Below are 13,718 nucleotides of genomic sequence, written 5' to 3'. Positions count from 1 at the left end.
AATATGATATTTTTCCACCTGTTTTTAAATTACGACGTTATTCTCAGAATATATGGCTTTATTCTCGAATATGATGACTTTAATCTCATAAAAGTACAATGTTATTTCTGTTAAATTATGAGGTTTTTTTTTTTTACTACAACTTTGTTCTCATAATATTATGGCTCTATTCTCAAATATAACAACTTTTTCTTGTAAAATTATGACTCTTTCTGTTTTCAACTTTATTCTCATAAAATTACAGGTTTAATCTTGATATTTTACGACTTTATTCTCATAGTGACAGGTGTTTTTATTTTCTTATGTGCCTCTAATACACCATCGTACCTCACGAACTCAACGATTTGAAGAAAAAGAGATGATAGCGACGAGAAACAGAGGAGTTTGTGCAGAATTACCACCACCTTTTTGCAGATATTAATTGCAACAGTCAAACTGCAGGTGTAAATGTGTGCTGTTTTTTGTGAATATTAGATGGGTTTTGCACAGAGAGGGGACGATTTTATGCCAAACGTAGGAACATTCTCTAATTTACAGCCATGCAAATAGCACAGGTGTACCGTGACACTATTTGCTTTGGCAGCCCAGTGAATTGCAGTGAATTTCACCATTTGCACCTGCTTTTGGAATTACGCGTTATATTTTTGTCTGGTTTGCCCCAGTTTTTAGGGGCACAAATACAGGCCTTTTGTGGATCCAGCCAATGGTGTGTAATTTCCGCCACTGTGAACATCTCAATCAGGATGAGAAAAAAGGCAGTGAGGATGTCATTGAAGTAGGGTGCAATCATGCCTGTTTTCAGAAAAATCTATCTGCCGTGACAGAAATGTTCTAACCCCAGGACTGTGTGAGTATTTTCTAGGTAGTGAGTCCTGATTGTGCATCGGTGTGTCCCTTTTTCCAGGCCATGCTGTGGTGATTGTGTGAGTGATGGGTTTCAGGTGAACTGGCTTCATTTGTTGGGTGACTTATTGTGTTTGTGGGCATGTGATTGGTTCCAGCCTCCAAACTGGATGTTTAATGATCGGATCCGTCCAACTAACCTGTTTTTTTGTTTTTGGTTTATGTGGAAATGCGTGGTCAGTATCGGCTCAGGTCTACAAGGGTTGGTAGTGTTTTGTTGGATCAGTTTCCTGTTGTTTTTTGGGTTTGGGAGCTTTGGTTAGAGTGGTTCAGGGGTGGCCAACCCTGGTCCTGGAGAGCCACAATCCAGCATGTTTTCCATGTTTCCCTCTTCCAACACACCTGATTCAAATGATAAGCCTATCATCAAGCTCTGCAGAAGCCTGATAACAACCATCAGGTGTGCTGGAAGAGGGAAACATCGAAAACATGCTGGATTGTGGCTCTCCAGGACCAGGGTTGACCACCCCTGGAGTAGTTGTTTTGTTCCTTTATGTTTGGTAAATAACTGTTTCTGGGGGGATTTTTGACCTTTAACTCACCCCGAAGTTAAATAAACCCCCTTATCAGCTGTTTCTGGTTTTTCTGGGAGGTTTTGGATGTGGGGGACTTCTGATCAGAAGTTTTTGTTCACAGTGTTGTACAAAAAGTTTTCTTCAAGTAAGTTCTTTAGCAAGTTTTTTAGAGTCTATCTGCTAAACTGTTTTGATCTATCTATCTGTCTGTCTGTCTGTCTGTCTGTCTGTCTGTCTGTCTGTCTGTCTGTCTGTCTGTCTATCTATCTATCTATCTATCTATCTATCTATCTATCTATCTATCTATCTATCTATCTATCTATCTATCTATCTATCTATCTATCTATCTATCTATCTATCTATCTATCTATCTATCTATCTATCTTGGGTGAGTATGAGGAGGATGTTGAATCCTACTTCAGTTGGCTTGTTGCCATCAGAGGCTGTTTTCAGATCTGCCAGTCTGGTGTCGGAGCCGGTTCCTGCACCAGTTACACTAGGAACTAGAGTGCTTGCCCGTTCATACCCGCGTTCATACCATTATACAAGTCAATGATGTGTCATTGACAGAGGGTGTTGCTTCGCCACCGAAACCCCACCCCCCCACACACCAAAAAAAAGGCCATACAAAAGCGAATGTGTTCACAGCAGGGGAAACACTGCAAAAATCTAAATCTTACCAAGTGTGTTTTTGTCATTTCTAGTCCAAATATCTCATCACACTTCAAAGAAGACATAATCACTTAAAGAGTAACTTTTCACTGAGATATAAGAACTGATTTTTAGACAATAGATCTGGAAAATCTGATTTCAAGAAATCTTACCAAGATAATTTCCACTTGTTCCATCGGCAGATTTTTTTTTTTTTAAATTCAAATACTATCATAATAACCTATAAATAATGAAAACTGCACATTTTTGTCTTTGTTTTATTTTTTTTTAAGTTAAATTTCACAAAAACGTTTACATTTACAGACTAGCCTTTTCCAAAAAAAAATTGAAGAACCTGAACAAATATGAAGAACCTGAAATGTCTTTGGAGAACTATGTAGAATTTTAACAATATTCTGTCTGTTACTAAATGTTTTATGAATTTCTAGATCCACTGTGATCTGTACGTTGTGTTAATAATAAGCCAAGATGTAATATTGTTGAAATGGTTCTTATTTTACTCCAGAATGTGACCGATATTCTGCCTGTTAGCAAATGTTTGTGTAACATTGTGTGTAATGCACATGTGTAAATGATAAGTTGAGGCATAATATTGTTAAAAATTACACTTATTTTTCTTAAGAATTTTCATTGTGTTCTTATTTGTTCATGTTATGTTCAAGTATACTTCGTAGATATGAACATTTTCATTACGGAATTCTACTTTTTTCACTCAAAACATAAAGAACACTTTGGAGTTGACATTATTCCTAAGGTCTATCCTATTATTTATATTATTTTACTGGTCTAGCCAACTTTATATCCTATTAGGCTGTAGTGGCCCCTGAACTAAAATGAGTTCGACATCCCTGACTTAATGCATAAGGTTTCTCCTATTTAGTTGCTGTTTTCACTACAGAGCTGTAAAAAAGGGAAGTTTAAGATCTGAATTTTCCTGATAACTCCTGATGATTTCACATTTTGAACTAGGTGGAGGACACTAAATGTCAGTGCTTTGAGATCTCTCTTGAAGAACAGGGCTAGAAATATGAGAATGAAGCTGCCACCAGCCCACATGTGTGGAAGGACACGGTCAGCACTTTCCACTGTGGGTCTGTCACCTTATAACGCACCAGGACACTGAGAACACGCAAATGTACGGTCGGAAACACATGACACATACGATGTAGGTGAGGGTATTTATATACTGTAAGAAAATCTATATAAACTAACGGCTTATCTGCTTTAACTGGCGGTAATCCAATAGGTGTATTTAACACTGCAGGAGAGTTTTTAACAGAAAAATTCAACTTATTGTTCCTGTTTCCCATTCAGATTCTGATGCACTGGTCATAGTTTTCCACACTACTGCTGTATGGTGTGCTATTTTCTTGCAGGTTTTCCGAAGTAGATTCCCTTACATCCTTAATCCACCCGATCAGCTAAGAGGATCTGTGCCTCTGACCTTCGCCATGGCTTCTGCTGCGCTGTTGCACATCAATAAAGAATGTTAGTTAATCAGCTGCTTAGGGAATCGAGTGAGAGTGACCTGGCACACTTTACTGTCAGTTAGACTGAATCTCAATTTGTCAGTTTATTGATGCGTAAGGAGGGATATTTTGGGTTTTTTTAAATGGAATTATGCATCTCCTTGTGAATGCTCTGCTTGGGTCTGAATTCTTCATTCATTCAACTTCACAAGTCCATCTTCAACCCTATTTCTGGGTAATGCAGGGACGGCTGTGGCTCAGGTGGTAGAGCGGGTCGTCCAATAACCGAAGGGTTGGCGGCTCGAATCCCGCTCTGTCCTAGTCCATCCGTTGTGTCCTTGGGCAAGACACTTCACCCTCCTTGCCTCCAGTGCCACCCACACTGGTGTATGAATGTTTGGCGGTGGTCGGAGGGGCCGTAGGTGCAAATTGGCAGCCACGCTTCTGTCAGTCTGTCCCAGAGCAACTGTGGCTACATATGTAGTTTACCACCACCAGAGGGAGAATGTGAGAGCAAATGAATAATGGGTTAATAATGTAAAGCGCTTTGGGTGTCTAGAAAAGCGCTATATAAATCCAATCCATTATTATTATTATTATTATTATTATATTATTATTAATGACACCAGAAAGGTGGTTTGGAGCACTGGCCCTTTAAATGCACATGAGTCACTTCAGGCTCCGCCCCCTCCAGGTTGTTGGCTGTGCTGCTCTGTCCCGTTCAACTAACAACTGAACATTTTAGGTAATCGCCTCCAAGTTTGGACATATTTTCAGTATGGACTCCAACCACTGCTGCTGATAAACAATTATTAGTCTGAGAAATGCTCATCAGAACCTTGACCTTATATGTGCAAATGTCGTGACTAGTTCTAAACGTAACAAATTAAGCAGGAATTAAAACGGGTTGTAGAAATCCACTGGATTTTGCCAAAATGACTATAAAGATAGTTTTACAGCAGCTGGAGGGTTCAAATTCAAACTGTATGAACTATTAGGGTCCAAATATGCAAATAAATTAACCACAGACTAAGAAAAGTGGGATTAGAGAAATATGAGCCTTTTAACTTGTTTAACCCTGACCATATTTTCAGGGGAAAAACACCTAAACAGACATACCCCAAGTAAATGAAGAATTCCTTCACAATAATAAGGTTCATATGGATGTTCTTGGTGTCTATGGACATTTAGAGACCTCACAGAATCTATTCCCATTGTCTAAAATATTGTATCTATTACTCTGCCTGAGTAAACTGTAACAAACTAAAAGAGAAATTCAAACTTTTTATCCTCGCCTGTTTTTTTTTCGGCTGGATTGACGATGATATGCATAAATTAATTGTTCGCGTCGGAGATTTTTAATAGCGTATATTTCACCCCACAAAGATTAAAAATCATGTTTGAACATTAAAGTTTGCACTAAAATACACTTTTGATGTACTTTTATTAACATTAGGGTCTAAACTTTGAGGAAAAGTTGAAAAAAAACATCCATCGTCCTGATTTATTATATTTTTATAGTAGATGAATGTTAATATAATTTTTTAGGCCCACCGACGGGCCGATAGGGCTAAAGAGGTTATTAAAGCAAGAGGAGGCAGAAAACATCCACAAACTAATGTCAAATGGAGGCTTGACAGTGATTAGTCAGTGCAGTTGATAGAATTACTGTAATTGTGTTCAGCTTGTTCTGATTGGAAACTAAATTGCATATGAACCAGATCAGGGGTGTCAAACATACGGTTCCGATCTGGCCCACAGGATGAATTTGCAAAATGGAAAAATTACACTGAAGATATTAACAATCAAGGATGTCAGATTACATGATGAAAATATTTACATTTACAAACTATACAACAATACTATATAACTATACACAATAAAATAAGAATAACCTGAAATGTGTTCAGAAAAAAAAGTTCAATTTCAACAAAATAATAGATTCACTGTGACCCATAACTTGTGTTAATAATAAGCTGAGACATAATATCCTTGAAATTGCGCCCTTTTTTTTTCTTAACAAATGTCAGGTTGTACACAGTTGTTGAGGTTATTCATATTTTCATAATGCAATTTGACTTTTTTCACAGTAAAACAAAGTGAAAGTTTTTTATTCTTAGGTATGTAAAAGTTATTATGCCTGTTATTTTACTGGTCCAGCCTGCTTGAGATCACATTGTGCTAAATGTGGCTATGTGTGGATAGTCCGCTCTTATGTCAGCTTAGTCATTATTGGTTATTGTCAGAAATGTTTGAAAGTCTTTTTACCTTTGCCAGGAGGTTTTGTGATCACTTTGCGTTGTGTGTTTGCGCATTTGCATGTTTGTTTGTTAGTTATCAAGATACCTCAAAAAGTTATGGACGGATTTTCATGAAATTTTCAGGAAATGTTGATACTGGCACAAAGAAGAAATGATAAGATTTTGGTGTTGATCGGGGGGGGCAGATCTGTCTTGGCAGAGGTCTGTGCTTTCCAAGTGCTTTTCTTGTTTCTGTTTGTTTTTCGTTAATGAACTAAATATTTCACTTAAGTGCATAATGTTTGTTTTTCCATTAAATCACAAATGTGATGATCTGTTTATTTATTATCTCGAAATGACATGAGAAGTTATTCCGTAAACATGGCGAAATATGATTTTCAAGATCGACTGTCTAAAAGTAAGTTCTTAAATCTCACTGAAAAGTTACTCCTCAGGTCAGGGGTCTCAAACATGCGGCCCGGGGGCCAAATGCAGCCCCCCAAAGGTTCCAATCTGGCCTGTGGGATGAATTTACTAAGTGGAAAAATTTCAGTCAAGGCTGCCGACCTCATTTTCCACATACAGACCAATTTCTTCTCGAGTAAAATAATAACCTACAAAAACTAATGACTCCATATTTTCTTCACAGTTTGATAAGAAAAAAAATATTACATTATGCCGATAAATAATGACAACTTAAATGTTTTTTCTTTGTTTTACTGCAAAAAAATAACATTAAATTATGAAAATATTAACATTTACAAAATATCCTGTGAAATAAAATGTGAATAACCTGAATAAATATGAACAACCTGAAATGTCTAAAGAAAATTAAGCACAATTTTAACTATTTTCTGCCTGTTCCTCAGTGTTTAGTGTCTTTGTAGATCCGATCCATAATGCACATGTAGAAATGAGAAGTTGAGGCAGAATATTGTTAAAACCGCACTTATTTTTCTTAAGAAATTTCAGTTTTTTCAGGTTATTCACTTTTTTTTTTGTTTGGATAGTTTCTAAAAATATTTTCATAATTTAATGGGGGTTTTTTGCACTAAAACAAAGACAAAAATTTGGAGTTGTCATTATTTATAGGTTATTATCATGTTATTATTTTACTGGTTTGGCCCACTGGAGATCAAATCAGATCGAATGTGGCCCTTGAAGGAGTATGAGTTTGAGACCCCTGCCTTAGGTGATTCTGTCTTATTTGAAGTGTGATGAGATATTTGGACTAGAAATGAGAAAAAATACACTTGGTAAGATTTAGATTTTTGCAGTGTATAAGTAAAATATGTAGCTCATTAAATTCCCTCAGTATCATAATTAAACCTAAATGGCCAAACTGTGCATAAAACCTGGAAAAGTGAAAAGAAAAGGGCATCCTCGGTGGCCAACCATTCTATTACACCCAGAAGTTGAACAATATTTTATGATATATGAAACTGTGAGCAAAGCTGTCAGACAGAAGGCTTTTGTACCATGAAAGAACATTTTTTTCCTTAAGTGGATCCAAGTAATTTTGGTGACTAACTCTAAGCAAACAGATCAAATTAAAAAAATAGACTTAGATTGAATAAAAATGAAAACTCAAATCTCTTAGAGAACAGATGTCAAACATACGGCCCAGGGGCCAAATTCAATCCGGGGTTCAATCCGGACCCTTGGATGAATTTGTGAAATGCAAAAAATTACACTGAAGATATTAACAATCAAGGATGTTAAAATCATTTGAGGTCATTTCAGTCTAAAGTGGATCAGACCAGTAAAATACTATCATAATAACCTATAAGTAATGAAAACTGTAAATTTGTCTCTTTGTTTTAGTGTAAAAAAAGTAAAATTACACAAAAATGTTCACATTTACAGACAAGCTTTTTACAAAAAAATGTGAATATCTGAAATGTCTTAAGAGTAGTATGTGGAATTTTAATCATATTCTGCCTTTTATTCATTGTTTTGTGTATTTGTAGATCCCCTGTGATCTCTAAATTGTGATTCACATGTATAAATGATAAACTAAGGTGTAATATTGTTAACGTTGCACTTATTTTACTAACAAATTTTCAGGTTCATATTTGTTCATGTTATGTTAAAGTACAATTCGTAGATGTAAACATTCATTACGGAATTTACTTTTTTCACTCCAAAGTTCTTATCCTATTATATATTTTATTTTACTGGTCCAGCCTACTTTCTATCACACAGGTGTCAAACATGCGGCCCGGGGGCCAAATCCAGCCCACCAAAGGGTCCAGTCCGGCCCCTGGGATGAATTTGTGAAATGCAAAAATTACACTAAGATATTAACGATCCTTTTAGTTCAGGTTCCACATTCAGACCAATTCAATCTCAAGTGGGCAGGACCAGTAAAATACTATCATAATAACATAAAAATAATGACAACTCCAAATGTTTCTCTTTCTAATTGTAAATATTTTCATGTATTTACACTAAAACAAAGTATAATTTTGCAAAAAAAATGTGAATAACCTGAAATGTCTTAAGAGAAGTCAGTACAGTTTTAACAATATTCTCCCTGTTACTCAATATTTTGTGTGTTTGTAGATCCACTGTGATCTGTAAGTTATACTGTACATGTACTGAGGCATAATATTGTTAAAATTACACTTATTTTCTCGGTTTATTCGTGTTATTCACATCTTTTGAAAGGAGAGTTTGTAGATGTAAACCTGTTCATAATGTAAATTAACTTTTTTCGCTCTAAAACATAGAGAAAAGTTTGGAGTTGACATTATTTCTGTATTATTATGTTATTATTTTACTGGTTCGGCCCACTACAGATCAATTTTATGCTGCGTTTCCACTACGTGGAACCAGCTCGACTCGGTATTCCTGGAGACCGTTTCAATTACAGGATACTACAGACTTTACAGTACCTGGACGTCATAGAGGTGCGGCGCGTTATTTCCGTGTCGTCTGCTCAGAGAGTTGCTGATAAACTCGCTCATTGCGTGTTGTCCTGTCTGAATTTTTACGTCGGCCACCAAAGACTGAATCTCCTCGACCGCCCATGGTGTAGTTTTGGGCTGTTATCATGTGGATTAACCTACCGCTAGATTTACTGTCAACTTCTACATCTGTTTTTTGTAAAACGGCGGGTCACAGAGAAAACTGTCTGACCAACCAGTGGTCTGCAGTGTTATACGTCACAGTTTAGTATCGCTTGGAACCTCGGTGGAGGTAATACAAAAAACTAGTACCGGGTACCAGATTCCAGGTCCTTTTTTGTAATGGAAAGGCAAAAAGGCCGAGTTGAGCCGAGCCGAGTCAAGCTGGTACCACACAGTGGAAACGCGGCATCAGCTGAATTTGGCCCCTGAACTAAAATGTGTTTGAAACCTGTGTCTTCAAGGATATTGAACCTTAATACTGGGTGTGAAAAGTCAGTTCCCTGCCTGTTATTTTTCCGTCATTACTTTCCACCTTTTGCGACTGAGGCTAAAGACACGTACCCTTCTCGCAGTCCTGCCCCTCGTAAGGCCTTGGACACCGGCACTGGTAGCTCTGCCACAGGTTGACACACTGTCCTCTGTTTTGGCAAGGCACATCCAGGCAGCGGTCCCTGTTTCTGCATCCGGGGGACACGTTTACAGCGGACTCACTCAGTAGTTCCTCAGGGATCACGAGCTGCCAGTCCACGAAAACATCCCGCATGCAGCCAATGAACGCTGGAAGTGGAAGCTCCACGCTGGGGGGGGGGTCGGCCTCCTCGAGCACTCCCCCGATGAAAGTATTGGTGAAAAGAGGCAGCACTAGTCTGGGTAGGCTTTGGACCGGGGCCACCTTGTGATACATTTGCCTGCCATAGCTCTGAGCCACGTCCAAGAGTTTCAGGCTGAGCATTCGGTTTCCAAGCACAGCCTCTACAGAATGCCACTCTCCATCTGTGACATTGTGTGGAAGCTCCAGAACCTGGCTGGGACTCTCCGACTCCTCCCCGGCAGAGGCCTCTTCGCTCAGCGTGAGGCGAAGCTGCCCCCCCTCCCCAGCACCAGCAGCAGCCCCCCAGTGCTCCTCTGAAACAACACCGCCCTCGGCAGAACGGTCTTGAAGCTTAAGGTGATGTTCCAGAACACCTCCATGTCCACCAGGAGGTTGTGAAACAGCAAATGGCCTTTACGTTCGAAGGAGAAGGTGGTGGGGGTCTTGCAGAGGGGGCCGGTGTACCCAGCTGTACAGGAGCAGGTGTAGCCATGAGTCCCGTTGAATAGAAATGGAAAGCAGGAGCCTCGGTTCTGGCACTCGTGACCCTTACAGCCCACCAGCCTCACATCACAGTTGGGACCCCCGTAAGACCCCGCTGTGGCTCTGTTTGAGGCAGTGGCAGGTGTAACCTCCTACGAAACCCTCGCAACGTCCCCCATTCTGGCATGGGCTGGAGTCGCACTGGTTTATCACCTCCTGGCAGAGGGAACCTGTCAACATACGAACATACAGTCCAATTATTCATACGGTGATCCAGGGATTAGTCTGGTCCCATGTTTCAGTCCTATTATACCAGCTATAATTAAAGGGCCACTCAAACTCCATACTAACTAAATGAATGTACAATCATATAAAAAAAAAATGTATTATGTGCGTTGTTGCTGTCAAATAGATGCTAAATTAAGTGGAGATTGTTAATTTGAATATAGCACCTACAGTTGCGGAAAAAAATTATTAGACCACCCCTTGTTTTCTTCAATTCTTGTTCATTTTAATGCCTGGTCCAACTAAAGTTATTCTCCAGCTGTTCTCTTGTATATTCATGGATTTTGTTGTGTTAGTTTCATATCAGCCATCACAATACACAATACTCTGCCAACTGATAACATTACTGTAACTTGGTTGTTCTTTCGTAAACCAAATCTAACTGTTTGAGTGTAAATCAATTCCTTGTTATCGTTATTAGACTGTAATTAACAACAAAAGTTTTTTGGGTTTTTTTGGGGCATATTATCTCCATGAAGTGACCAGTATTAGAGTTCACTACAAACAAAAAGTTAAGGATATATCTTTTTTTTTTGTCTTTTTTTTTTTTTGTCATTTTTGCTATTTGTAAATAAAACTATGTCTAGTCATTAAAAAATGTGTTTCAATTCAATTCACACACACAAAAAGTAAAAAGTGTTGTGTAAAAATCCCAACTGAAAAAAATAGCCCCCAAAAATTTTAAATATCCTTAACTTTTTTGTTTGTAGTGTATGTTAAAATGTGTGGAAAACATCAAATTAGCAGCATTTAATGTTTTTATTTCTTAGTTTTCACACAGTATATCAGTAAATACACGTTTCGTTGCTTAAAAATTAAACACGCATTTTTGCAACTCCATGAAAAATAGCTTCATAAAAAAAGAAAAGAAAAAAAAAATCTCATTGTTTTTTAAATGCCTGAAGAGGAATAAAGAAAATAAATCTTGATTAACATTCTCATAATTTGTGCATGAAAGGGTTAACAAATTTTCCATTCTCGGTACGTTGGATATGTATATCGATGCTACTGTTGATCAGTTCCTCTAGTCGACAATCCAAACAAAATTCAAAATGATAAAAAATTTTTTAAAAAAACAGTAGAATGTCATGAAACTCATAACGCAGGTACTGAAACAGACCATTGAAACTGACCCATGAACGTCAGGGATCATCGATAATATATGATGTAACATACTGATAGCTTCATAGTATAGTTGCCAAAGTCTTTTTTTTTTCAGGTCATAGCCAATGATGACAAATTATACAGCAGTTTTAGGAAAGTTAAGTAATGCAGATATTATATTTGGCCAAAAAATATGACAATTATGCTATGAGGCTAATATTATGTACATTCACAGTTAGCGCTGAGCAGCACCTCATTACAAAAACACTGGAATACTGAGGGGAATTTTCAGCAATAGTGTACAAGGGGTTAAATATTGAAAACTGAACAGGATTTACCAAGTGAATCTGAAATACAATATTGATGATATGTCAGAGAATCAGTGCAATTGCATGTGCTGAGGTTAGCATCCCCCCCTCCACGCCACCCACTGGACCATCCCTGTCTGTGATTCAACACTGGATGAGAAATGTTTACTCTCCGTCTAACAATTAAACAACCAGCCAGTTATCTAATCAGATTTAGAAGGTAAACCTGCGTGAAAAAACAGATTTGGCAACATTTCAACTCTTGCTCATGCCGAGGTTTAGAATATTAGCCCGTTGGGAGGGGGGTGCTCTTTGGGTGCGGACAATGCTTTTCCTTGTTTGGGTTCAACACCAACGCCACAGGTTTTGTTGTAAAGTGGGTAATGGTGTCCCCCTCTGTTCATAATTGGAGTTAATTCTTGAATCTTATCTTATTTTCAGTTTTGTCATTCCTTTTATCCACGTTTAGATGCATTGTTTCGAAAATACAAGAACATGTTCATCCACAGCACATTATTAACTGAAAGAAAACCAACCTAATACTAAACACCTATTACCTAATACCTCGCCTAAACACCTAACACACAGGTGTCAAACATGCGGCCCGAGGGCCATATCCGGCCCACCAAGGGTCCACTTGGCTCTTGGGATGAATTTGGTGAAATGCAAAAATTACACTGAAGACATTAACAATTCTTTTCGTTCAGGTTCACATTAATTCAATCTCAAGTGGGCAGGATTCAGTCAAATACTATCATAATAATATATAAATAATGACAACTCCAAATGTTTTCTCTTTGTAATGTAAATATTGTCATGTATTTACATTAAAACAAAGTATAATTTGCAAAAAAATGTGAATAACCTGAAATGTCTTAAGAGAAGCAAGTACAGTTTTTAACAATATTCTACCTCTTATTAAATGTTTTGTGTATTTGTAGATCACTGTGATCTATAAGTTCTAATGTGCATGTGTAAATGATAAACTGAGGTATAATATTGTTAAAATTACACTTATTTTTTCAGTTTGTTCATCTTATTACACATCTTTTGAAAGGACAGTTTGTGGATGTAAACCTGTTCATAATGCAAATTAACTTTTTTCGCTCTAAAACATAGAGAAAAGTTTGGAGTTGACATTATTTATATATTATTATGTATATTTTACTGGTTCAGTCCACTTCAGATCAAATTTAGCTGAATCGGGCCCCTGAAATAAAATGAGTTTGACACCCCTGACCTAACAGGGCAGAAAAAGGTATTATGTTGTTACCTGTTGCAAGCAACAAAAATCCCCCAGGTCCATGGTGCAGGTGTCCACATCATGCCGTAACTCTTTCCACCAGAACAGACCCAAACTCGACTAACTGCACCATATTAGTGTCTGTGTATGCAGGCCATAGCAGCGGACGTCTGCTCCTCCGTCTACTCTCTGTAGCCACATAGGGTTGAATAGCTCCAGTCAGGAGACCAGCAAAGCCAGATCCTGGGGATTAAACTAATGCTATTTGGCCACCTTAGTGAGTCAGGGCCACAGCCATTGGTAAGGGAGTCAGTTTATTAGAACACGATTCTCAGCAGGAAACAGCTCACAGTCCCATGTAACCTGTTGTGTAAGCTGGAATAGTGGAATATTCTCCTTTGCAACTAACTTATTTAATGTCACGTGTCTGTGCTCTTACTTAACCCATAAACACCTAAACATCCACCGGTGACCAAAAGTATCTACTGATTTAAACTGTCCTAATACCTGTTGATGCCACTAATCTGAATCAATACATGTAAAATAATTGGTGTAAAATACAGTTTGTTGTCTTCTTGTGGTCATCACATATGACCCATGTGGACATTCAGAGGCTCCGTGGTTACCGTGGAAACACCGTCATCTTCTACACATTGATTCACCAGTGAAACCCATGGAGTTGGATCAATGACAGTGGATGGACCACTGGGTTTTATGTTCAATTATGGATATTTACTGAAAAAGTCACTTTTTCCTTTCCTTTCTCTGTTTTG

At 37.9% G+C, this 13,718-nt stretch overlaps 1 protein-coding gene across 1 annotated transcript in view; it reads right to left on the bottom strand.

The window, feature by feature from the left end:
• The window catches only part of crb1 (crumbs cell polarity complex component 1), a 79,581-nt gene that overhangs the window by 41,452 nt on the left and 24,411 nt on the right, over positions 1 to 13,718 (bottom strand). The window contains 3 exon segments of the mRNA XM_030131858.1: positions 9,273 to 9,804; positions 9,807 to 10,113; positions 10,115 to 10,235. Coding sequence (XP_029987718.1) covers positions 9,273 to 9,804; positions 9,807 to 10,113; positions 10,115 to 10,235 — 960 coding nt within the window.

Source organism: Sphaeramia orbicularis, chromosome 4 (genome assembly GCF_902148855.1).
Source record: "Sphaeramia orbicularis chromosome 4, fSphaOr1.1, whole genome shotgun sequence".
Taxonomy (NCBI): domain Eukaryota; kingdom Metazoa; phylum Chordata; class Actinopteri; order Kurtiformes; family Apogonidae; genus Sphaeramia; species Sphaeramia orbicularis.
The sequence above is the reverse complement of the archived record's forward strand: the minus strand, read 5'-3'. Positions and strand labels throughout refer to the sequence as shown.